At 39.3% G+C, this 26,215-nt stretch overlaps 1 protein-coding gene across 5 annotated transcripts in view; it reads right to left on the minus strand.

The window, feature by feature from the left end:
* Nucleotides 1-709: 709 nt before the first annotated feature.
* fam107b (family with sequence similarity 107 member B) overlaps nt 710-26,215 on the minus strand; it is a 38,952-nt gene continuing 13,446 nt past the window's right edge. The window contains exons 1-5 of one of the 5 annotated variants that reach the window (XM_055222391.1): nt 14,460-14,604; nt 12,001-12,175; nt 3,553-3,709; nt 2,454-2,585; nt 710-2,179 (exon numbers count right to left, since the gene is read on the minus strand). In XM_055222391.1, the coding sequence (XP_055078366.1) occupies nt 2,466-2,585; nt 3,553-3,709; nt 12,001-12,175; nt 14,460-14,502 (495 nt within the window). In that variant the 5' untranslated portion in view covers nt 14,503-14,604 and the 3' untranslated portion in view covers nt 710-2,179; nt 2,454-2,465. Of the gene's footprint in view, nt 2,586-3,552; nt 3,710-12,000; nt 12,176-14,459; nt 14,614-26,215 lie in introns of those variants that run through there. The other 4 variants (XM_055222392.1, XM_055222393.1, XM_033967770.2 and 1 more) reach the window with 4 other exon arrangements.

Consider the following 26,215-nt stretch of genomic DNA (forward strand, 5'->3'; position numbering starts at 1 on the left):
TTACTATCCCACTAAGTCCTATATAAAAAAGAACTTTATGGAAGATTTAGATTTTATGATCAGAAAGCAGAAAGAGCTTCAGATGAGTCTCTCATTTGGGTTGCCAGTTTCAATGCTGAAATCCAGTTGGTTCAAACCTAAAATGCCTCTCTCTGATCTGATCACTACCTAAACCCCAGCTCCTGCAGCCAATCATTAATTAGTGCTAGTGCAGCCTCTGCAGCTCAGTGAGTGACTTATGGAGGTTTTGAGCTTTCACATGAGGCCTGTCCATATAATGAAAAATGAGAAAAACATATGTGTGTCTTCTATCTGCAGGTTAAGGCACTGGCAACTCCTGTAACTAAAGAGCACAGGCAATAGGCAGTTTTTTTTTAATTCCTGGATCTTTTTACCAAGAAAAAACATGCATGAAATAAAAAAAAGAAAATAAACAAACTATTACAATTTTTTACTATATACACACATTCCCAAAGGTAAAAATTTATTGGGAAAAATAAGGACATGGCTTGAACAAATTAATTCAGAAAAAAGTGACATGAATGTGCATTAGCCAATCTTAGCCAGAGCAAATGAAAGAATACTTAAATAATAACTGTATGACCTGGAAATACTTTAAGTCAATATAAACACTAATCTGGATAATAAGTTCAAATTATATATTTTACTTTCTGATGAGACTCAAAAGAACAAAATTTGACAAAAAAAATTAAATTAACATGTTTATTTATACAAAACAACAGAATACATAAAGAAAAGGTCACCCTCATGCCAACGTCATAATGCTTCAAATCACTTTAGCTGAAGAAACGGCATGTTGATAAAAATTATATTAATAATAATTTGCAAATTGGTCACACCACTCCCTTTGTCCTCATCTGGCTTTTTGAAAACTATACGGTAAAACTAAAATAAAAATACGACTAAAACATGTCCTAAAAACTATTAACATAAATAACAGAAACGCACATTAGGTTTGGCTTTACAATACACAGCTTTGAGAGTCCATCCAGTGTCCACTTTTCCTCATTTGATTGAAAAACAAAAAACTAAAACAAAATTCGACAACACTTATATCAAGAGAAATGGCAGCAAAACATAGAAAGACATTTTTGTTCCTCTGTCCGTGGAAGCTCGAAAATTGCCTCGTATTCTGTAACAAGTTCAGTTAGTGGTGAGGTCCGGCCTGCAGGGGGAGCAATGGGAGCTGTGTGTGGCTGTGTGAAGGCAGGTAGCAAGAAGAAAAAGTAGTCCCGGAGGAGGAGAGAAAGTAATCTTTGTCAAAAAATATGATGTCTCTACACCACAGGATGAGAGTTGGTGAACAGTTTGGTGAGTGCCATAGCTAGGCAGGATCATTGTTGGAGAAGTCCTAACTATCTCCCCTCTCGTGTGGGTAAGGGTGGTCCCATTCCTGCCCCGTCCTCCAGCTCTGGGTTGTGTTGACAAAATGTTAATATTTCAAACTCGATCTACTAAGTAATAGGCTCGATACTCAATACAGACTGAGCTACCACGATGATCGACAACAGAATTTGATATCCAATAGGGATGCACCGATCCAGCTTTTTCTGTGAAAAAGCGATACTGATGTCAATACTTTGCCTTTAAGCATCTGTCGATACCCGATATCAACAGATACCAGTGCAGAGACTGAAAATTTTATTTATTTCCTTTAAACGCAAACCAATGAAAAAATCATGAAAAATGATCTAAAAGTGCTTTATAAAAATACAAATTTAATACTATGAGATGTTTTTGGCCAAGACTGGCCATTAAATCGTCTTATTACATATATTTATAGATTGGCTGTTCCGATATCTTGGAAGCTGCTATTCGATCCACCAAAATTTGTGCTAATATCCAATAACAGTATTGTTTTAGTGCATCCCTAATATTCAATATACAGCTCAAGATCATTCTAAAGCTATTCAGGAAAATGTCTGTCCTTTGACGTTTTTAGTATTGATACCTGCTCAAATGAGTATCTAGTTTCGTTACTATCTTTATCAAAAGTAAAACTGACTTTCAAGACATTTGACAACCCTAGCTCTGGGTGAGGGTTTAGGAGCTCCTTCCTCCAGCTCTGTGTGTAGATTTAGGAGGTCCTCTTCTCTCCCCCTCCTCCAGCTCTGCTCTGGGTGTGGGTTTAGGTGGTCCTCTCCTCCTTCCTACAGCTCTGTGTGTAGATTTAGGTGGTCCGCTCCTCTCCTCCCTCCTCCAGCTCTGTGTGTAGCTTCAGGAGGTCCTCTTCTCTCCCCCTTCTCCAGCTCTGGGTGTGGGTTTAGGTGGTCCGCTCCAGTCCTCCTCCAGCTCTGAGTGTGAGTTTAGGAAGTCCTCTTCTCTCCCCCTCCTCCAAACCTGCCTGTGGGTTTAGGAGGTCATCTTCTCTCTCCCTCATCTAGCTCTGGGTGTGGGTTTAGGTGGTCTGCTCCTCACTCCCTCCTCCAGACCTGGGTGTGGGTTTAGGTGGTTCGCTCCTCTCCCCCCTCCTCCTGTCTGGTTCGGCGCAGGTTGCTCTTCATCTTGACAAATTCAGGCGTGTTCTCCTGCTCCTCCTCATTTTTCTGCTGCTCCAGTTCAAGCTGCAAGTACAGAAATCAATGAAACACAATATTATTAATATTTCTTGGAACAAAAAGTGAGATTTGAGTATTCATGCATTGCTTTCTATTTCATTCCTACTGACTGCAAAGGGCGCGGTACTTAAAGCATTGAATGATTCCTTTCGCACAAGCGCAGGGAGTCATTCAGTGCTTTGAGCACTAGCCTCAGGTGGTCATCCAGGATTCATAGAACAATAGTTAAATTCTTAACTCTAACCTTATTGGACTTAAGTTGTCTTAAGCGTGGCTTGGATTAAAAAATGGTGGCATGACTGCAACCTTGTGTTTTATGGGTAATAAATGTATATTCATTTATTTATTTATTCAATTTTGTATATATTGAATATTTTAGCAGGTAGGTCAATTGAGAACACCTTCTCATTTGCAAGAGAAGGTGTATTATGCTGCCTCATTTGCCAAAAGGCAGCATAATACACTCACACTCACATCAATCATAATGTGAAACAGTGAACTGTAACATGAGACAGTGAAACATTTGCAGATTAAAGATATAAAAGTGTTAAAAGATCCTTTAAAGTACTCTGGACTGAGATTGTAACAGTAGACAGAGATAAAAACGGACTAAGTTTTAAAGTCTGCTGTAGGTGGTTGCAGTGCAAAGAACTGAAATGAGGAGTGGCCAAAAGCTAAATACATTATGGTATAGGCCTGAGATCATTATAAAAAAGATGTCCATTTGGAACTCTCTTCGGGAACCCCTGGGGACAGTCTGCGAAACTGACCCCTAAGCTGGGAATCATTCATCATTGCATTAGTCAGTATAAAAAACATACATCTTACACTGTAGGAACCAGAGCCAGGAACCAGAAACCTCCTCTCTTGAGTATAAATAGCGTGTGACACCTCCCTCCCTGCCTCTCAAAGTGCCTGGTTCTACAGACTCTGGCCTAATGGCTCTCCTCTGTGCGGTGTGTGCATTATTGACCTGTTCAAGTTTCTGCTGGCGTTTGAGCAGCTCGATCTCCAGGTCGCTCCTCTTCTTGTGGGCCTCCTGCTCCTCCCTCTGAGCCTTGAGAACCTGCTCCCTCTTTCTTTTCTCCAACACCTTCTGCAGCTCGGGCTTGTTCTGAGGAGCTAAGCCTCTGTAAGAGATGGATAAACAACACACACATTAGAGGACATTTGTAGGGATATATTTATTTAGTTTTTTATGTTTTCTTTTGTTTGTTTTATAGCTCAATTTTATCTGTTATTAAAGGAATCTAACCTGCACTCTTACTATTTAAAAGAGGAATGCAAAACTGAACCTGGGTTGCCATTTCCTTAACCTGCAGACACATACATGTTTTTCTCATTCTCGAGATGTGGATAGGCTATGTCTCTTGTGAAAGCTCAGAATGTCTAGAGTTCACTCTAGACAATCACGCAGAGGCTGCACTGATTAATAATTGGTTGCTAGTTGAGGGAAGACGTTATGTAATGTAGTCTGTTTCCTAAATTCGTAAAACAAACAACATGTAAACTAAGCTGTGCCAAGAGCCAAATTAAATTAGGAAACTGTTCAAACAATTAACAAAATCAAGTCTTGTGGATGCACTAACTCAATGTATTCACTATCTCATTTATCAGTTTTCATTTTGAGGTTATTTGGATTTTCATAGGCACCATTTTATTTCCAATTCTGTCCTATTCTAACAATAGTTCCCTGTCCCCAATCTGAAAAGGGCACACAGGAGCGTACGTAAAAGTATGATATGAGTTATTGAAAAATTCATACTCTAAAGAGAGGGGCTTTTATTGCTTCTTTGCTGACTGCACTTAAGAGCACCAGCACATGTTAAAGCGGTATAGTTTTTACTGTCCCATGACCTAGCTTATATTTCTGGTGAATTATCTTTTTTTTCTTAATATAGGCTATAGATGACACCTGCACTTACTGATAATAATTTGCCATGGAAACAATGTTCAGTTACAATAAAGTTACAAGAAAAGGAATTAAACAGAAAATGTATATATATGTGTGTTCTGGTAATACCACAACTATAACATAATACACTATAAAACTATATGCAATCAAATTTAAAGTGTTATTTAAACACTTAGAGTTTGCAAAGAAATGTAAAGAAAAGTACTTCAAGAAATTATTCAAGCACAAGTAAAAAGTATGCGATCAAGTGCTACGTCTTGAAACAGTTATTTGAGTAAATGTAACCCAGTTTGTCATTAGTGCCCAGCTTTAATAATGTGTGGAGAAACTGATGCTGTAATGCAACACAAGGCAATATTCTATTGAATGATTCGATCACTTGAAAGTTGCAACAAAACTTTAGCAAACAAATAGTTTTGCCTGTTATACAACTTCCTAATGGCCTATTGTTTTCCGTCTGGCTTACATAACTTAAGTGTGCCCTCTGCATCTGTCCGAGGTCTCTCCTCCTCTGTCCTCTACTCCACTCCCAGACTCTGTGGTACTTTTACATGGACAGTTCAAATCACATTACTACAATAATCAGATAACTAAGGCTGCAGATCAATCACAATTTGAGTTTCTGTAATTTTTGAAGTAGTACAATATTACTCCACAAACAACTAAATATCCTGTCTTATTCTGCATAAAACTGCTAACCCTGTAGTTTAGATCTGTACAAACGTACATGTGAAATGTGATTCTTGTATTAGTTTGTCAGTTTATATTTCAGTCTTTTGTCAATTCTTTTGGACTCATTTAAAAACGGAATTTTGAACAAAATCTTGTTATTAAAATGTAACCGCAATCACAATTCTTGTCTGAAAAAACGCAGTTAGATTTGTGTGCATGTAAACAGCCACTGTGAGAGCCCTTTGCACAGGCAGACTGTGAGAACGCGCTCACTCAGCACTTGGCTCATACTCTTAATTAAACGTATTATTGAATCTCAGGTCTTATGTAACCAGGGGCCAGTTGTTCTAGCAGAAGGGTGGGTGGGAGCAGAGGAGTGGGTGGGACGGAGTGGTGATCTTATGAAAGCAAAACACAAGGTTAAAGGTCATATGTGGGAGTACTGTAAGGTAAGGCAGTTCTGAATGTATGGACAGTATTGTGGATGTTGTTACTTCAAAATAATATGATTCAATAAGAAGCCAACTGTAGTAAAGTAGTAGTGTGTATAGTGTTTTGAATGGACATGTATATAATGCTGACAGGTTACATCGTTTTTACCTGCATGTCTCCATGGAGATATTATTGCTTTAAGGTTAGTTTGTGTCCTGACAATGTGATATTAGTTTCGATGTTTGGTTGGGTTGTCAAACGCAAAGAAAATCAGATACTAAAACTAACAACACCTTGCCACAGCAAAAAGCAGGTGGTGGACCCCCTATTAGGAAAGTTACATAGTGTACTTTTAATAATGAATATACATATATATATATATATTTACATTACCGATTTAAAACACCAATATTCTACTAGACGTGTCTTGTTTAATAAAAGCCAAAAAGTACCCTATGAGCTCATCCCAGCCCCACCCCACACACCCAATTGCCATTCCCCAATTCCCCACCCTACATTGCCCTTTACCCCCCCACGTATAATGACCCCTGGTATCCACATTCCTCTGGCCCTCCACCTCCCTGTCCCCTTCTCTGTCTGTCCTATCCTCCCCTCTATCTGAATCTCTAAAATTCCTGTGTCTGTGTTGACAAAAGGTGAAGCAGCAGCCCACAGCCAGTGTGTTTTGTAACCAGCATTATGTAACAGGCAGGCCTAACAGCATGCGTTCCCTCTCTCTTCATCCATCTCTCCATCCCTCCTACAGTCACTCCCTCTCTCATCTCTCTCCATCGCCTCCCTCCTCTCCCGATCATCTCTCTATTTCCCTCTCCCCTGCTCCATTCCTTTTTATACACTCTCCTCTCTCTCCATTACTTCATCTGTCTCTCCATCCCTTTCTCCTCTCCCTCTCATCCCCCTGTCCACTCCTCCCTCTCTGAGCCTCTCGTGCCCTCTCTCTGCCTTCCTCTCATCTCATTTGCTCTCCCTCCCCCTTCTCCATCCATCCTTCTCCCTCCATCTCCCCAATACTTTCCCTTCTTTCTTTCTAACTCGCTTCTTCTCCCTTTCTTATACCTCTCTCTCGTCATCTATCTCTCCATCCCTCTCTCCCTTTCTGTTCACCCATCTCCTTCTGTCCTGCTCTCTTTCTTTATCCCCCTCTCTCTCCACATCACTTCACATACCCCTTATTTCACTCGCTCCCTCTCTCCATCGTTTGCTCTCCCTCTTGTCTCACTTTCTCTGTCTTCATCTTTCTCTCCCTCCCTCCATCCTCCTCCTCTTTCATCGTGACTAATCCGTGACGCTGAATGCTTTCACTTTTTCTCACAGTGGACAGGCACATGAAATCACGACAACGACTTCCATTAGGAACTGTACAAACTGATTTGTTTTGAAGAGATACTGATGTCGATGCTTTGGCTTTAAGTTTCTACAGATACTAAGACAGAGACTGAAAATATAATATGGTTCATTTAAACACAAATAACATGGTAAAAAAATGTTTGTAACTGTTATATATCATTTAAAGTAGCTACAGATTTGAAAAAAAAAACAAACAAACAAAACAAGTTCAGTATTAAAAGGTGTTTGGACCAGTAAATAGTCTATGTATAATCTGTGTCCTAGTCCTTATGTAATCTAATATACTTGAACCATTAGGCATTGTCACAGTTAACATAGAAAAATAAAATTGTATAAAGTTTTGGAAATGTAGAATTGCAAACTTACTCAAATTATATAGCATAAAATTATATATATATACATAAAATGTAGGTTTTATGCAAGTCATATTTATCCCACTAATGCATACACCCTTTATGTAACATTTTAACCCCTAGAAGAGATTGGTGTCATTGGAGTTATGTAATGTTAATGAGAAAGTACAGCAAAGTCCCTGCTGTGCTGAGAACCTAGTGTTTTTGTATACTGTCACTGTCAGCCAATCACAGCCTGCTACCATTTTTAAAAAGTTACTGCAATCACATCTGAACCTGGGTAGCCAGAGCCTTCACCTGCAGATAGAGGACACATACAAATTTTTCTCATTCTCAGTATATGGACAGGAAACAGTTTAAACAGTGAAGGGTGGATTAACCCAGCAAATACCTAACCCGACATCTGCATGGCCATCTTTTATAGGCAGTATCCAGATTGACCTCTTTTTAAGGTGGCACACCCATCCCCATATGCCTCTGTGATGTAAGAGTCAACAGACTGTGTTCTGCTGAGCTATTTTTAACCCAGAACAAAGCGTCCGATCTGAGTAAAACAAACACAGTGTAGTGCCAAAAGGATGCACACTAGGCTAAATTATGGAAATGATGCAGCAATAACAGGTTAGCATTAACAAGATGCTAATTAGCCACTCATGGGTATTCGCTGCCCATTACATAGTGGCATTTTGAGGTTGGTTGACCATTCAAAAGATACATTTTGTTTTTATGATTAACTGCTATGGCAACGGTCCAAACTTTTCATCGTTCTGAAACTTGTGGATAGGCAGAATTTAGAGGTGGAAAAAAATATGGTCTAGAAGGTAATATAGCAAGAGTTTAGTTTAAAAACTACAAAAAATGGTGATAGAAATTAAAATCAAATTGCACACTAAACGTATTTAGTCTTATGCAATACTTATCTTAAAAGTGCACTATGGAACTTTTATGGAGGGGTAAGCCACCTGTTTGTCTCCGTGGAGATCCTTTTCTAGTATGTTCTGCAGATTAGCTTTTAATAAATTATTTAATAAATCTTTCTCCATGGAGACAAGCAGGTGATGCCAACCATGTCAGACCAGTGAAGAGGCGAGCCCACACACAGTAAGAAAACATGTTGATCTATAAAAAATGTGTGTAGTTGAATAAATGCAAGAGAGGTAATTCAATTAAACTGCCATACTGTGAAGCACACTAAGCAAGAAAAAAAAAAAAACATTTCCATGGAAACAAGCAGAAACCATATCCCTCAAGAAATGTTACGTAGTGCACTTTTAAACCAAGCTGTTTATAGACACCAATAAATATCAACAAGCTATTTTTTTGCCAATATTGCTCATTGGTTGTTTTTTCTAAAAGTAACGATTTATACTTAACCAAATATATTATTGGGTGTAGGGTTGTCAAAAGTATCAAAAATAAGATACTAATTGATACTAAAAATAGGATCAAATCTACTAATTTGAACAAGTATGGATGCTAAAAAAGTCACATTCAGGAGACAGAAATGAACCTTTCCTGTAAAGCTTTAGAATGATCTTGAGCTGGATCAGAACAAGTCTAAGACACAGACTAGTATACACCCATGGACCACTATGGAACCTACCTGGACGACTGAGGGATTACACAGATATATGGCCACATGGGAATAGAAAAGAAAGTTTTATTGTTAACTATTGAAAACCACATTATATTGTCTAAAGAAAGAGTGTTTTTGTCTATTTTAGTATCATGACAACACTAATTTGGTGTACTAATAGTAACATTTTCTCCAACTGTTATTAATAAAATTAATCATTTGGATCACTGGCCTAGTTGTTATTTCTGTTAATTTGAATTAGCCCAACTCTACCCATCTTTCATCACCTACTCTGTTAAATGACGATGACATGTTTACATAATTCATATGTGACCCACAAACCAAAGTTGCTTTTATGTAATAGCCCTCTGAAAGTGTGATGTCATCAGATTTATGTAATTGTGTTTTGGACGCTGCAGACTCCAGTGGATGCACTCAGACACAGTGAAGAGGGTATGGTGTTGTTAGCAGCACAAACGGTCAAAGGTGGGTAGAGTGGCCAAAAATTGTACTCATGTAAGAGTAAAGTTACTATAAAATAATATTACTCAAAAGTATTACTCAAGTAAGAGTAACTTAAAGAGTAACTGTTTGGATGTAACATCTGATTTACAATTCAAAGTTAATGTAATTGGAAGGAAAAAACATAAAATAATGCAAACATTTTGATATTTTCAAAGAATAGACAGGTGCAAGAAATGTTCAAATCAATTCATATTGTCAACATAAAGCTTTTGTCACTTGTAGACTTACAGCGTTACGAATAATCAAAATTTTTACTCAATTAAGAGTATTGTTACTTCAATAAAAATATTACTCAAATAGCAGTAAAAGTATGCCACTTAAAAGTACTTTGAAAGTAGCAATTTCTTTAGAAAGTTACTCAAGTAAATGTAACTGAGTATTCCTGACCTCTGCAAATTGTACACACAGTTTTCAAATACTAATCTTTTGAGTAAAATCAAAGCAAGCACAGTCAGTACCATAAAGTCTTCCTTATCTGAGTCAAATGCAGTTTATGGGTGTGAATGACATATGTAAAGAATATATACATAGGTATGCTATACAGTTGTTCTGGTATTACACAATAAGTCTAAAGGTTAAATTTTTTGGGGTCAAATACTTATTTTAGCCTCTTTTAAAACATGTTCATTTTAAATTGCATACATTTGAGAGTTAGGGTTAGATTTTGATTGCATTTTTGTTATGAAGGTTGCCTTTGTCATCAGTAACTATATCTTTCTTACCTCAACTAACCTTACTTAGTGGGAACTAAACATCCAACCTTCTGGTCTATGGGTACAAACTCTACTGACTGAGCCGCTACAATACCATTGAACTTACATAAGAGTTAGAATTACATATCAGTTCGCCCTAGACTGGTTATTTATTTAAGCTGCAATTGAAATGGCACATAAATACTTTATCTTACATACTTTAGTTCCATCGCTACTAATGTAAACAGCAGAGAATCAATGATTGACTGGTTCTATTGCCGCCTTACTATGGTTGGTATTTACAGCCTTGGATAAAATGGAGCCGAGAGTATTGAATTGAATATTGTGCTGGGTGTGGCTCATTGGTTAAGCCACAGCAGATATACAAAGAAGCTTTCCATAGTCTGGTCTCTGAATGTTTTGACTGGTCTACCCCATTATTGTTGTACTGTAACCAATAGCTTAAAAATGAAATACTTTGTACATGCTTGATGGTAAATCACTGTATATTAATTATTATGTAGTCATTAGAGTTGGATACATTTAAAACTTTTTACATGGCCAGTGACGGTAAAATGTGCATAATGTGCATATGAATGACACACTGACCTACATGCATGTTCCTAGAGAATATAGTTGTCACAAATGTCAACACTTTCATGTGACCGATGCCGTTCTAACTTCTTATCAATATTGACTTGAGTGTAATTAAAGAGGACAATAAAAACTAAAAAACAGTTTATAGTACACTTACTTGATATGATTGTGTTTATTGCACTGAAAAGGATCGTCATCATCGGGCTTGCATCTCCAAAAAACCCGACCCTTATTTGGCCTAGAGCAGTGGTTCTTAACCTTGTTGGAGGTACTGAACCCCACCAGTTTCATATGCACATTCACCGAACCCTTCTTTATTGAAAAATAAAATATTATTTTTTTCAAATTCAAGACATATGTATGCTTTACTGGCGCACAAAATGAATAGTGCATTAACATCACTGTGTTCAAAAATAAAACCAATACAATGCATGAACTCACAACAAATTACATACACACCTTTTCACAAAGACATGACCTTTTTTAATACTACCACACTGAAATCATTTTAATTTTTAACCTTATGTATTCCAATAATTAACTTATTGTATTTATGGTATTTATTATTTTTAACATTTTAACACACACCCAGCACCTAATTTTCAGGCTAGAATAATAATGAATATTTACTGCAAATCAGTGTGACTTCTGCTGTTGCCTTTGAGAGACCAGTTCAGAAATGCATGGCTTCACCTTGGCCACTCTCATGTCATTTTCACAGCAAAGTCTGTTCCTTTTCTTCATTTTTATGTCATTTTATTTTTTTATGCTGTTCAAACGGCTCATTTAAGTTGGGCGGGTACTTCGATAGGCACATCAAAGGGTGCATTTGTTGAATATTGGAACACAGCCAGTGTCTGGAGACGCTCGCAGTCCGCGAATCATATGAGTTGGGTGCATGTCTTGACCTGCGCCGAACCCCTGAGACTGACTCACCGAACCCCTAGGGTTCGATCGAACCCAGGTTAAGAACCACTGGCCTAGAGGAAGGCCTTCTCCTGCTTGTCCCCATGGAAATATTGGCAATAATCTTCTGACATCTCCATGGAGAATGTTCCAAAGAATGGTTTTAACTTTCTATTTCCATGGAATCGTGCAAAGTGCTAAGTTCAGAACGGTATACTGTGCCTTTAAAGAAATATTTTTACAGTACTACTTTGTAAAACCACTATATACGTTTTTTTTTTAATAAATAACTTAATAAGTGTAAAAGTTTTGTTTTGAATAGTATATGAAATTAATACTCCCACATAAATTTTATTGTGAGTGCTGTATTGTACGTGTGTTGTACCTCTTCTGGTTCATGAGCAGCTCCCGGTGCAGGTCCTGATGATTCCTGGAGCTCTTGACTGGGTTGAGCAATTTCTTGGGTTTGATGAGCTCATCACAGGGGCTCTCCAGGTAGTCCGGCTCCGCCATGACACTGCGAGGGGGCGGGGACAGGGAGAGGCCGGGGGCGCACGGGTCTGCAGGGGAAGCAAAGACCGCACAATGTCAACATGGATGTGCAGAGGAACGTACAATTAAAAAGGTTTACATTTAAAAAAAATCACTTCCTGTAGTTTTTGACAACTTTGGTATTTCATGTTTATACATTAAAACTGGACAATGTAACTTTTCTGCTGGAAGGATTGCAACTTGCTTGTCTCCATGGAGATGTTCTTTTGCGCTTGAATGTTCCACAGCATAGCATTGTACAATATCTAGATGGAGACGGCGCTACCGATCCAGGTCTATCAATTTTTTAAGCAAATTAAAGATAGATACTTTTTCAGGAACACACATGGTCTCGTATCAAAACAAATATGGTGTTCAAGAGAAAAAAAAATGAAAAAAATATATTACAGGGGACTGAAAAACATGGTAAATTTCTGCAGAATCAATGAGCGAGGCCCTAAACTGACAGAAATATCATTTTGTTCAAAATAGCAGATAACCAATGAGCTCCTTCATTTCACATGTGTCAGTGAAATAAACAAATCTGACTGGATGGCCATGTTTGGTTCTGGCTCAAGACGCAAGAAGCGAGGACCAGACTGATATCCCTCTGTATAAAAAATATATAATATAATTCTGGATTTGCCAGGCCAAGCAACAGCATCTCCATGGAGAGAAGCAGGTGGCAGACCCTCTTCCAGAGAAGTTACATAGTACATCATTATATAGTGTATGAAAAAAGCAGCCACTAATGACCAACACAGCAAAGCAGCAAGATCTATCACAATTAAATCAAAAACGCAATCACAAAAGCTGCAAAGTTGCAAAAAACAGGCAAATAAAATACCCTATTTTGTTATGAGGGGATAAATGCTAACACTGTAGTTTTGACCGCTACAAACATGTTGTGAAAGGTTTGGTTTAGTTTAGCAGTCCTCATTATAGTCCTCTGAAATAGCAACACACAGCAGAACCTTCTAGTTTCAGTTGTTTATACAGCTGAAAACAGTTTATAAATGTTTCTATGGAAACGGTCTCATCAGATGGGAAAACATGTGTGAATCTGTATGTTTTTAATAAGGCCAAATTAGAATAGTCATTTGATTTTGTACAATGTGTATCAGAAAAAACAGACTGTGCAGCAAGAGTTTATTGTGAATGGTCTCTATGGCGATGTGGAGGAATTACATAATGGTCCCGTTCTGATGAGAGGAACATGTCATCCTTATGTGAATCAACTAAATCAAATGCAAAAGCATAATTATACTTTACTCAAAAATAAAATACATATTTTTATACAGAATATCACATCAAAATTCTGTATGAACTGCAAACTGTACTATACCCCATTATTATATATTATTTACATTGTTCTATATGTGCTATGCTCAGGTCAGTGGACAAGGTCAGAGAACCAGATTTTTATTCTTTAAAGTAAAAGTACTGGTATAAATGTGTGTACTCAACTGTAAGAACTACTTTTACTTTTTAATTTATATCACATTTTATTATACAAAACAAAGGAAAAAAATGTTTAAAGAATTGTAACAGTACTGGCAAAGTACTGATTTCTCATAATTAATATGCAGAAATACATGTTATTAACATAAGAAAAAATACAGAAAACAACAGAAAAATGCAGTGTAAATCTGTGTTTACTTTTGAGTCTTTTTTTCAATATTACATAACACATACAGACTAATGTTGCTTATTGATCTGAACAGTTTTAAATGAGCCAAAAGTTAGTACTTTTTTACAAGAGTAATCAATAATATGCATAATTAGATGGAAAGTGAGAGCATTAATTTCTATATTTATCATAGAATTCATAATTATAATATATTTTCACTAATTACATAATACATACAATACAGCATACAGTCTTTAACGCCCGCGTACTGTGTTCAAATCATATGTATAGACAATAAAATATGCAAGTTCTAGTTATTTAGATTTTTTCAAAGTTCCAATTTCAGGCATATAATTAATTAAATGCACATTGTAAAAAATATATAGAATATACTGAAATGAAAATAATTTGATCAATTAATCTGCAAAACAACTTCATAAAAGTAAAATAACTGCTTTTTGGAAATTTTGGTTTTGAACATGAATATGGATACATACATTTCTATACATTGCACATTGTAAAAAATATAATGTATTGAAATCAAATTTACATAATCTGATAAATTATTCTGCAACTACACAACCTTAAAATAGCAGCTTTTTACAATCACAAAAATGACAAAATGACAAAAATTATAAAAGCATATTATTAAAAATTTTAGTTCAAATTTATCCTGGACTCACCCTGCAGATGAGGGAACACGGGGTATCTGAACATAGTAGCCATCTTTGTTGTTTTTACTGTCAAAGTTTCCCTGGAAAAGCTTTGCAGGAGCTGGGGTCTCCCTTTATGCCTCCCAAACGGGTAGTAACACTGCTCCTCTGCACTAGTCCTGTCGTAAGCATGTGGTCGCTCAAAGTCTCCTGTTATATAGCGCTCCATCACTCCCTCCCTCTTTTCCTCACTCCTCCTCCCTCTCTCACTCCCCCAACCAAGACTCCGCCTCCTGGACCCCTCTCACATTTACTTTCACTCTATTGCTTTTTCCATGCATTTGTTGTCTATCACTAAATGGAGTTACACAACGCATTAACAAGGTAGACATTTTGTATTGCTGGCACCAGATGACATCACTGGCAGCATTACATATTTCTGTAATATTTTTAGATAACTGTTAATAAGCAGATTTAGTGGTATGGTTGGAAAAATATACCAGAATGATGTTGCTATTATAAACAATCAGGTTCAATGTTTGTGCATTTTCATTTTATATTTTTATTTGGACTACATCGGACTAAAGAAATTGATGGCAGTAAATTTTTTTCAAAAAATATGAGACATCTCTATTCAGTGACCCAAACTGCCCTTACAAGACTAAATGCTCACAAGAGTTCATACAAAAAGCAAAACCAACTACTATGAAGTACTAGTAAATTGCATATTTACATGTAAAAGGCACTGTACCTTATTTTTATAGTAACTTAAAAACATGAAAAACATGATTAGTTCCTTTCAAACAGTTAAGCAACAATAACAGCAACAACAACAACAACAACAACAACAGTGCACTTCCTGATTATCGAACAATAACATGCTTTATAATTAGACGCAGACAGCACAGAGTGGACTTATTTTGACCTCAACAGCTACTTATACAATATATTTGTACTAGGGAAAGACACATTTTGCTCAAATACATGTGAGAAAAATCAGGTACAGGACAGTTCACTCCCAAAATCCAGCTAATCCATGTTGTCTCCTATGGCTTGTGGTCCATACAATATCTGTACAATTTGAGGGAGACTCAAAAACTACACATTTTGAAAAATTACAGAACTTAAAATATTGAAGCTAATCTTTTCCACCATTGTGCCAAAACTGTACCACTACACCACATCTGCATATTGACAACATACATCTAACCTGTCCCTATCTCCATTTATGACTAATAAACTGCAGCTATCCACCAATTTAAGCATGATTTCACAATAAAACATGTATCACGCTTTTTAGATATTTAAACACATTTCTCTCAGTTATGTCGGTGTGAAAAGTGGCTATTTGACTGCACAGTAATGGATCAGTTATGTAATGCAGGCACATGCTGAAGACAATAGAGCATCAAATCAAAACATCCACTGTGCGGTAATGAGCCAGAGTCAACACTAGAGGTCGACATTCTCACACTGCTATTGCCCAGTAGGGAGTATTGCATAACAAAGAGAACAGGCAAAACAACATCTTTGGGTATTTTCTGGTCAAATCTGGAAAAAAGCTGACTAGACTCTTACATAACATTAAAAAAATCTTTTTTCACACTGTTATGGAACCAAGTAATCTAACCATAGGCCTACCTGGGAAACAAGCTACATTACATCTTCCTCTTATTTCATAACAATATGTTGTAGTGTTGACAATACAATTTTTTTTTCAATTTTGATACTTTTATATTGACATGTGGCCTTTTATCTGTGTAATGCCTCAGTCATCCAGGTAGATTCCATAGTGGTCCATGGGTGTATACTAGTCTATGTGTCTTATACTTGTTCTGATACAGCTCAAGATCATTCTAAAGATATTCAGGAAAGGTTCATTTCTGTCCTGTAAATGTGACTTCTTTAGTATTCATACCTGCTCAAATGAGTATCAAGTTTTTGACATTAGTTTTATCGATTAGTATCTGCTTATTTGAAAACCTTAGTACTGGTCTGTTATAATAATGTTATGCTAGTTTGATATTTGATTTTGTTAATTTGCTGAATTGTTCAAAACCCTGTTCATAATATACAGTATAGTGTGACAGGTTGTGCCATTAAAGCATCTGGTGTAAAGGCAGGTTCACAATGACAACTTATTTCAAAATTGATATATACTAACAGCAAAAAAGTACAATTATATAGAGAAATACCTTTGCAAACCACAATATCAAGATCAACACAAAACAACAACTTCCTTTTGGATTAAATAGCACAGCAATAAAAACACATGCAATGAAATGCTAGATATACAAGTTTAGTACCATACTGTGGGACCTTCCCGACAAAACAATAACATCTCCACAGAAACAAGCAGTTGTCGGACCCCCAACCAGAACAGTTACGCAATACACCTTCAAAAACATTGTCGACAACTTATTAACAGTGTACCTGTCACTTCATATGAGCTTAGAGCATCGAAACACGTTCTTCTGTCTGTACAGTAAAAAGTTCCAGGCTGCTAACGCTGACCCGAGCACACACGTTCCTTCTGCCCAGGGACATGGAAGCTACATGGGGTGTTCAAAGGAGGCCTGCTTCTCCAAATGTGCCCCATAACCCTCTGCTTTATAGCATCTTTCATTATAAACCTCCCTCTGGCACCAGTGTAAAGCCACGGCACTTAAAAGGGACATTGTAAGTGTTAATTTAAACCAGGGCCAAATAAACTTGTTTTTAGCATCCACTGGTTTTACAAAAAATGATGTATAGGATTATATACATGAGACTTTGAGGTGCATTCAAACAAAAAACAACAACATCAGAATAAAGTAGTTTAGTGATAAGGACTGTTGGACAAAAAAGGTGTGGTTTTAGTGCCTAGAAACAAATGTTAGCTAAATCAACAGAGCAATAAAAGATGGAATGGTGGATTTAGGGTGTGGTGTTGAAATGGGATTAACAATACAATATTTCATCTTCTAAACTCTAAAGAAATGATTTTTTTACATTTTTATTTCCATAAATATGACCTAACTGCACCCACAGATATGAGGTAAACATGTCCACATCAAATATAGAATTTACTGATAACTATTCTAATGCTGATTTATTACAAAAAATTGTTATAATTTGGTGTGTTGGAAAGCAGGATGAGCCTTACACAGTGTCTCATTAGGGTTGCCAGTCTTCAGAGGTGGGACCAAGTTGTTGTTTTACAAGTCTTAAGTAAGTCTCAAGTAAGTGTGAAGTCTTTGGTCTCAAGTCCAATGCATAGTTTGGTAACGAATGACAGACGTTGAGTTTAAATGTGAAAAACACATCATGGACACTGCATTAACCTGGTTTGTTCTTGCACTGCACGTTAATGAAGCGCCAGATGCAAGCAGGAGGCACATGGAAAGGTAAGACAGACCATTTATTGTTTGACATGTACATCAGCTCCTGTGCAAATGAAAGGAATTTGTCATGGCAGATTGCAAATTTACTAATACAAATTGTGGCATTCTTTCTCTATTATTTTCACACAGATGACAGCTGGTGAATCAGTGAATACTGAGGTGTATGGGGTGAAGTCCATATGAAGAACATGGCAAATTGTGAATTTGAATTATTAAAATGGGTTTGCATAATCTAAAATGTCTTGTGTTACAGGTGACCAGTGTCCACTATAAAGCACAGTCTCTCCTGCGTTCCTCACATGAACAGGGTCCACTTCTAATATAAGGAAGCAATTGTTCAGTTAGGTTCGAATTTATATTTCTTATCTATTACCTGATCTATTATCTATTTCTTATCTCCGGGTGCGGAGAGATCCGGGCAGCAGTCGAAGGCGGGGACCTCGACGACCGGATCTCCGGACATGGAGACTAGCTCTGGGGACATGGAATGTCACCTCGCTGGGGGGGAAGGAGCCTGAGCTTGTGCGGGAGGTTGAGCGTTACCGGCTAGATATAGTCGGCCTCACCTCCACGCACAGCTTGGGCTCTGGAACCCAACTTCTCGAGAGGGGTTGGACTCTCCATTTCTCTGGCGTTGCCCGCGGGGAGCGGCGGCGAGCTGGTGTGGGCTTGCTCATTGCCCCACAGCTCAGCCGCTGCGTGTTGGGGTTCACTCCGGTGAACGAGAGGGTCGCGTCCCTGCGCCTTCGGGTCGGGGACAGGTCTCTCACTGTTGTGTCGGCCTACGGGCCAAACGGCAGTGCAGAGTACCCGGCCTTCTTGGAGTCCCTGGGAGGGGTACTAGACAGTGCACCAACCGGGGACTCCGTTGTTCTCCTGGGGGACTTCAACGCCCATGTGGGTAACGACAGTGACACTTGGAGGGGCGTGATTGGGAGGAACGGCCTCCCCGATCTGAACCCGAGCGGTGTTTTGTTATTGGACTTCTGTGCTAGTCACAGCTTGTCCATAACAAACACCATGTTCGAGCACAAGGGTGTCCATCGGTGCACGTGGCACCAGGACACTCTAGGTCGGAGGTCGATGATCGACTTTGTTGTCGTGTCATCTGACCTCCGACCGCGTGTCTTGGACACTCGGGTGAAGAGAGGGGCTGAGCTGTCAACTGATCACCACCTGGTGGTGAGTTGGATCCGCTGGCGGAGGAGGAAGCCGGACAGACCTGGCAGGCCCAAGCGCATTGTGAGGGTCTGCTGGGAACGTCTGGCGGAGCCCTCTGTCAGGGGGGTCTTCAACTCCCACCTCCGGGAGAGCTTCTCCCTGATCCCGGGGGAGGTTGGAGACATGGACTCCGAGTGGGCCATGTTCTCCACCTCTATTGTCGATGCGGCTGCTCGTAGCAGTGGTCGTAAGGTCTGTGGTGCTTGTCGCGGCGGCAATCCCCGAACCCGGTGGTGGACACCGGAAGTAAGGGATGCCGTCAAGCTGAAGAAGGAGTCCTATCGAGCCTTGTTGGCTCGTGGGACTCCTGAGGCAGCTGATGAGTACCGACGGGCCAAGCGTGCCGCGGCTCGGGCAGTCACAGTGGCAAAAACTCGGGGTTGGGAGGAGTTCGGGGAGGCCATGGAGGAGGACTATCGGACGGCCTCAAAGAGATTCTGGCAAACCGTCCGACGCCTCAGGAGGGGGAAGCAGTGCTTCACCAACACTGTTTACAGTGCGGGTGGAGAGCTGCTGACCTCGACTGGGGATGTTGTCGGGCGGTGGAAGGAATACTTTGAGGATCTCCTCAATCCCACTGTCACGTCTTCCGAGGAGGAAGCAGAAACTGGGGACCCAGAGGCGGACTCGTCCATCACCCTGGCTGAAGTCACTGAGGTGGTTGGCAAGCTCCTCGGTGGCAAGGCTCCGGGGGTGGACGAGATCCGTCCTGAGTACCTCAAGTCTCTGGATGTTGTGGGACTGTCTTGGCTGACACGTCTCTGCAACATCGCGTGGCAGTCGGGGACAGTACCTGTGGAATGGCAGACCGGGGTGGTGGTCCCTCTGTATAAGAAGGGGGACCGGAGGGTGTGTTCCAATTACAGGGGAATCACACTCCTCAGCCTTCCCGGTAAGGTCTATTCCAGGGTACTGGAGAGGAGAATCCGACCGATAGTCGAACCTCGGATTCAGGAGGAGCAGTGTGGTTTTCGTCCTGGTCGTGGAACACTGGACCAGCTCTATACTCTCCATCGGGTCCTCGAGGGCTCATGGGAGTATGCCCAACCAGTCCACATGTGTTTTGTGGATCTGGAGAAGGCATTCGACCGTGTCCCTCGTGGTGTCCTTTGGGGGGTGCTCTGGGAGTATGGGGTCCGGGGCTCTTTGCTAAGGGCTGTCCGGTCCCTGTATGACCGGAGCAGGAGCTGTGTTCGCATTGCCGGCAGTAAGTCAGACCTGTTCCCAGTGCATGTTGGACTCCGCCAGGGCTGCCCTTTGTCACCGGTTCTGTTCATTATATTTATGGACAGAATTTCTAGGCGCAGCCAGGGGCCGGAGGGGGCCTGGTTTGGGAACCACAGGATTTCATCTCTGCTGTTTGCAGATGATGTTGTCCTGATGGCTTCTTCGAGCCAGGACCTGCAGCAGGCACTGGGGCGGTTTGCAGCCGAGTGTGAAGCGGCTGGGATGAGAATCAGCTCCTCCAAATCCGAGGCCATGGTTCTCGACCGGAAAAAGGTGGTTTGCTCTCTCCGGGTGGGTGGTGAGTCTCTGCCCCAAGTGGAGGAGTTCAAGTATCTCGGGGTCTTGTTCACGAGTGAGGGAAGGATGGAGCGGGAGATTGACAGGTGGATCGGTGCAGCGTCTGCAGTGATGCGGTCGCTGTATCGGTCCGTTGTGGTAAAGAAGGAGCTGAGCCGGAAGGCGAAGCTCTCGATTTACCGGTCAATCTACGTTCCTACCCTCACCTATGGTCATGAGCTTTGGGTAATGACCGAAAGGACAAGATCGCGGATATAAGCGGCTGAAATGGGCTTCCTCCGCAGAGTGGCCGGGCGCACCCTTAGGGATAGGGTGAGGAGCTCGGTCACACGGGAGGAGCTCGGAGTAGAGCCGCTGCTCCTACACGTTGAGAGGAACCAGCTGAGGTGGCTCGGGCATCTGCTCAGGATGCCTCCTGGACGCCTCCCTAGGGAGGTGTTCTGGGCATGTCCCACCGGGAGGAGGCCCCGGGGAAGACCCAGGACACGCTGGAGGGACTATGTCTCTCGGCTGGCCTGGGAACGCCTTGGGGTCCCACCGGAGGAGCTGGAGGACGTGTCCGGGGTGAGGGAAGTCTGGGAGTCCCTGCTTAGACTGCTGCCCCCGCGACCCGGCCCCGGATAAGCGGAAGAAAATGGATGGATGGATGAATTATTATTTGCAATTCTGCAAGTTTTCTTTTGAAAGGAAGCCATTCCTCAGGGAATGTGAAAGTTACATTCTAAGCACAGCGTTTCTCAATGTAAGTATCCAGTACGTAAGAAGACGTCACCTTTAAGTATGTGCCTGAACATTTGTTTGGCTTAGGTTTCATTTCATGCTTTTTAATGACAGAATTTTTCTTCTTGTTTGGATTCAGGATCCAGCTGAGGCACAAATTAGCATCCTGTGAATCTACCTGTGGTTAACAAGAACCAGCCAACAAATAATCATCCATGAGTCTGAAAGACCCCATCTACTGTGATGTTTGAATGATCAAATAAATAAATGGAACTAGCCATGTTTTTTCTTTTGGGTTTAGTGTAGTGATTATGTTAAGTTGTAGCCAAGTCATATGTCATTTTTTGTGTTATTTACTTTAAATAAAAGTAAATAAACAATGTTTTAGGCCGTATAACTAAAAGGGTCTACGATCTGTACACTAATTCAGTTCTCTTCATTTAATAATGTTATAAGTTGAGATGTTGTTGTTGTTCAGTAACTTAACTTATAACTTTTGTAATCAGCTGACTGAACTAATTTGCTTTACAGTACAGACAGAGGTGGGCTGAGGGCAAACACCTTCACAGAAAAAAAAAAAACTTATAACTTTCCTCTCAACAGTCATATCCGCCTTCACCGCACTCAGGAAATGTACCAACCTCAACTGTCACATTTCAGAACTGTCAAATGAACTGAGGTGTTTTATTTTAATTTAATGTTAAAGTACAAAAATCAACCATAGTTTTCATCATAGCTGTCATTTAAAGTTAGCGAAAATGTAACTTAGGGTTCACACTTACACACAGTGGGACTAAACCTAAAAACTAAACCAGAACTAGACCAAGACAAACCCAAGACTAGTCCAGGGGCAAACCAAGTCTACGTCAAAACTAAACTGAGCTCAAAACATGCACAACAGGTAAAAACCCACAAGGTAGTTCTGACCAAGCCTAGCCTATGATCTGAAGGATGGGTCAAATTCAGATGACAAATACATTTTTGAATAGAATACTGTGTACTTAATACGTACAGGTCTATTTTAGTCTGATATGTTCTGGTTCAAGATTTGTAAATTCATAGATAGATCAGAAAATAACATAATATAGGTCCTTTAAAATGGAATGACAGTCTTTATTTTTCTTCAGAAGAGAAGTTGAGTTAAGTAAACACACCATTTCTAAAATGTTTCACAACTTTCCGATCTTATCACAGTTAAATTTTCCAGGAAACAGACTTTACCACACCGTTACTTTGTAAGCACACATCATATAGAGTGCATGAGGTCTGTGTATGCGTCATCAGAGAAGCCAGAGGGACCAGAGGAGAAAGGCAGACAGGGTGGGGCTGGGCAGGATGCTGGCTCTGATTGGATGAAAACAGTCTCAGACCACACCCACTCTCACAGGGGGACATGGGGGACAGATTATTCAGCAGTTTACAGTGGACAGGGTGGAACAATGGGCTGTATGCATAACTGATCTGAAAGGATGTAGCACAGATAGTTACAAGGTTATATGGGGCTAGTGTTGTCATGATACTAAAATTTCAAACTCGAATAGACCAGAATAGATAATATAATATCTATTAGAATATATATATATATATATATATATATATATATATATATATATATATATGCATACATGTTTGTTTGTTTGTTTGTTTTTTTATGTTTTTACTGTAGCGCAAACCAACAACCCCCTATTGCTGATGCACTGTTAAGACACTAGTTGTTCTTAGTATTAGCATGACGATAAAACTCCTGTCTGGTCTCTGAATGTTGTGAAAAGCACTTATAAACTCATCACTGTGAATAGGCATGTGAGGAATAAATTTGGGCCGCAACAAACTGTTTGAAATCGACTAGTTGTTTTTTTGTTTTTGTTTTTTTATCTTTATAAGACTTTTAAATAGCCAAAACATGTGCTCCTACTCCAACTGTGCTTAGTCATAGGATCAGGCAACTCAAACTGAGCTGCTTTCTGATTGGATATTGACTTGACACTAAAACATGAAATGTAAACAAACCTCTTGCCATCAGCGAAATCATTATGGCCATTTGACTGGACCGTGGTGACTACATATGAGGTATTCACCACCTCATATGTCACCATCTTGTTATGAAATAATGTAATTCTTAAGAAAATTTCTAGTAATATATTTTAACTTGTATAGTATTCTGAGGACACAGACAGATTGAACACAGATTGAAATACAAATGACAATGACTATTATCTCTAGAGTTGTAAAACTAAAACTAGTATCAAAATTACATACTCATTTGAGTAGACATTGATATTAAAAAAGTCACATTCACAGGACAAAAATTAACCTTTTCTGAGTAGCTTTAGAATAATCTGTATCAGAACAAGTATAAGATCACAGAGACTAGTATACTCCCATGGATCACTATGGAATGTACCTGGACGACTGAGGGATTACACAGATATAAGATCACATGGTAAGATAAAATAAAGTACTATGATTTAATGCTGAAAATGACGTTCTACTATCTAAAGCAAAGTGTTTTTTATTATCAGCATGGTATCATAATCCGTATTGAGTACCAAGTCTAGTCCATAATATTATCGAAATGGAGTTTGAAATTTTAGAATCATGACAATACCAAAAAAAAAAATAAATAAAAATTCTTTAATGGATATTTTGGCATTTTGACTTCTTAGTAGTTTACAAAAGGCTACACCGTATGACCAAATCCATATTTTTTATTGATATAGCCATTTTGATATGTAAGCCTACCATTTTAACTTCTGCAGACTTCATGCAGTATTCCTCCATTGATGTTTTGGCCGCTTGTCCACACCTCTGGGAAATGACATCACAAATACAACCCCGCTCCCCCCTTTCTCCCCCTCCCTCTCCTTGTTATAGATCCTAGCCCTGCCTGCTAATGAAGCGGCCATTCAGCCAGAAATAGAGGAGCACTAATTAAAACACAAACACTGCAACGAATGGGCTTTTAACTTGAGGGATGGAGGGAGAAAATAAGGGAGGGACGGATGGAGGGAGGAAGGGAGAGCAGGAGTGATAGAGGACGTCCTGTAAGTGCATTTCCTCTGGGCCCCTCTTTACAAGGCCCCTGTGACGAAATACAAGCCGCATGGGGGCCAGTTACGTTCAGGATTCCACAGCAGTGAATGAGACAATGTAAGCCTTTATCACCAACAATAGTGTGCACTTTAGTAAGATTTGAACCGGCGACCTCATGGTTAGGGGGCAAATACTCAAAACATTAGTACATAACTGGTGCATAGACTATAGGACTATATCAGGACTAAACTCACCTCAAACCAGGACAAACTCATATCCAAACTAGGAGTGTGCCAAAAATCAATACTGTGATCAGATGTAAGTAGTCAAAAATGTATTCATATAAGCGTAACTTTATTTAAAAATAATGTTAATCAAGTAGAAGTACAAAGTAATAGTCAAAGAAACGACTAAAGTACTGAAAGGTACAACTCAAGGAAGAATAACTTAAAGAGTAACTGCCGGGATGTAACATCTGATTTATAATTTGAAGTTAATGTAACTTCAAATTATAAATGTATAAACACAAACGCAAACCCATAAACACAAAGACAAAACATTATAGAATGCACAAACACTGGTATTTTCAAAGGATAGACACAAAAATAAGAAAAAAAAATCATATCAATGAGCGGGGCAAGAAAGAAATGTTCAAACAATTTCATATTGTCATAATAAAGCTTTTGTCACTCGTACTTTTTCACAGTGGGAAGAATAACCAAAGGTTTTACTCAACTGCTACTTCAATAAAAATATTATTCAAATAGGAGTAAAAGTACTCTGAAAAGTACAATTTCTTTAAAAAGTTACTCATACACTATTGATATCACAAGATGAGATATAAGTCATAAAACGTAGTTGTGACCACACTATAATTTTGATTCTTATACAACATATTTAACATTTTTAGTTTCCACCCCAGGGTATATTGTAAAAGCAGTAACAAATGTGACTATATGAGGCCAATTCACACTATCGGCAGCTAATTTGTAAATTTCTCAACAACGATGATGTTGATGACTACGTAGTGTTATTCCATTTTAGAACAGACCGCTACTTCTTGTATTTTTACTTGCTTTACTTTTCTCCACAAACCGCCACTTAACTGATGAAAAGTATGTAAATATTTATCACAACTACTACTCCATTAAACCAATTAGAAATACGTGAAAACCTGCCATATGAAGTTTAATCCAATCATCTTATATTGACTTATTAAAGTCAGCCAGTGGTACAACTTATGGTCCCTTAAACAGGAGTCAAACCAGTGAAAGAATAGGGGACGTGTAGGGGCTACTACACGTCTCACACATAGGAACATCTCACAGTGGGACGTTACAATAGGCCCTATAAAACACAGGATCCTTGAATAGGGATCCGGGCAGGGTGTTACCGAGACAGGAGGCTGGTGTCAGTCGTGACGTATACGGCCATGAAATTCAACAATACTTTTTCCACGCTTTGTTTAGGTCTTTAACACAATGCTGATTCAGAAAAAGCTACAGGACGTTTGTCAGTAAGGAACATTTGAAAGAATATATATATATATATTCTTTATTTGTAGATATTCACTATCTAGAAGCGTTGAACATGCAAAAGAAACAATAGTTTGAATAGCTGACTAATAAAAAAGATGATTGTTTTAAATTGCTGACTGTCAATTAGTCAGCAATTGGAGCCCCAGGTTATTGGTTCTATATTTTGCATTGTATGATACCAAAACAAATATTAGTATATAGTATTAGTATATAAGTACTGAGCCCTGAAACAAAACAACTTTAACAGTTCAATTAACATGACCATACACACCCATTTAACATAATGTGGAATGTGGCTGTAAACAATGCCTCCATCTGAATACACATGCACGCGCGCATACACACACACAAACGTGCAAGCACACCC

The sequence above is a fragment of the Periophthalmus magnuspinnatus genome, chromosome 6, assembly GCF_009829125.3.
Source record: "Periophthalmus magnuspinnatus isolate fPerMag1 chromosome 6, fPerMag1.2.pri, whole genome shotgun sequence".
NCBI lineage: Eukaryota > Metazoa > Chordata > Actinopteri > Gobiiformes > Gobiidae > Periophthalmus > Periophthalmus magnuspinnatus.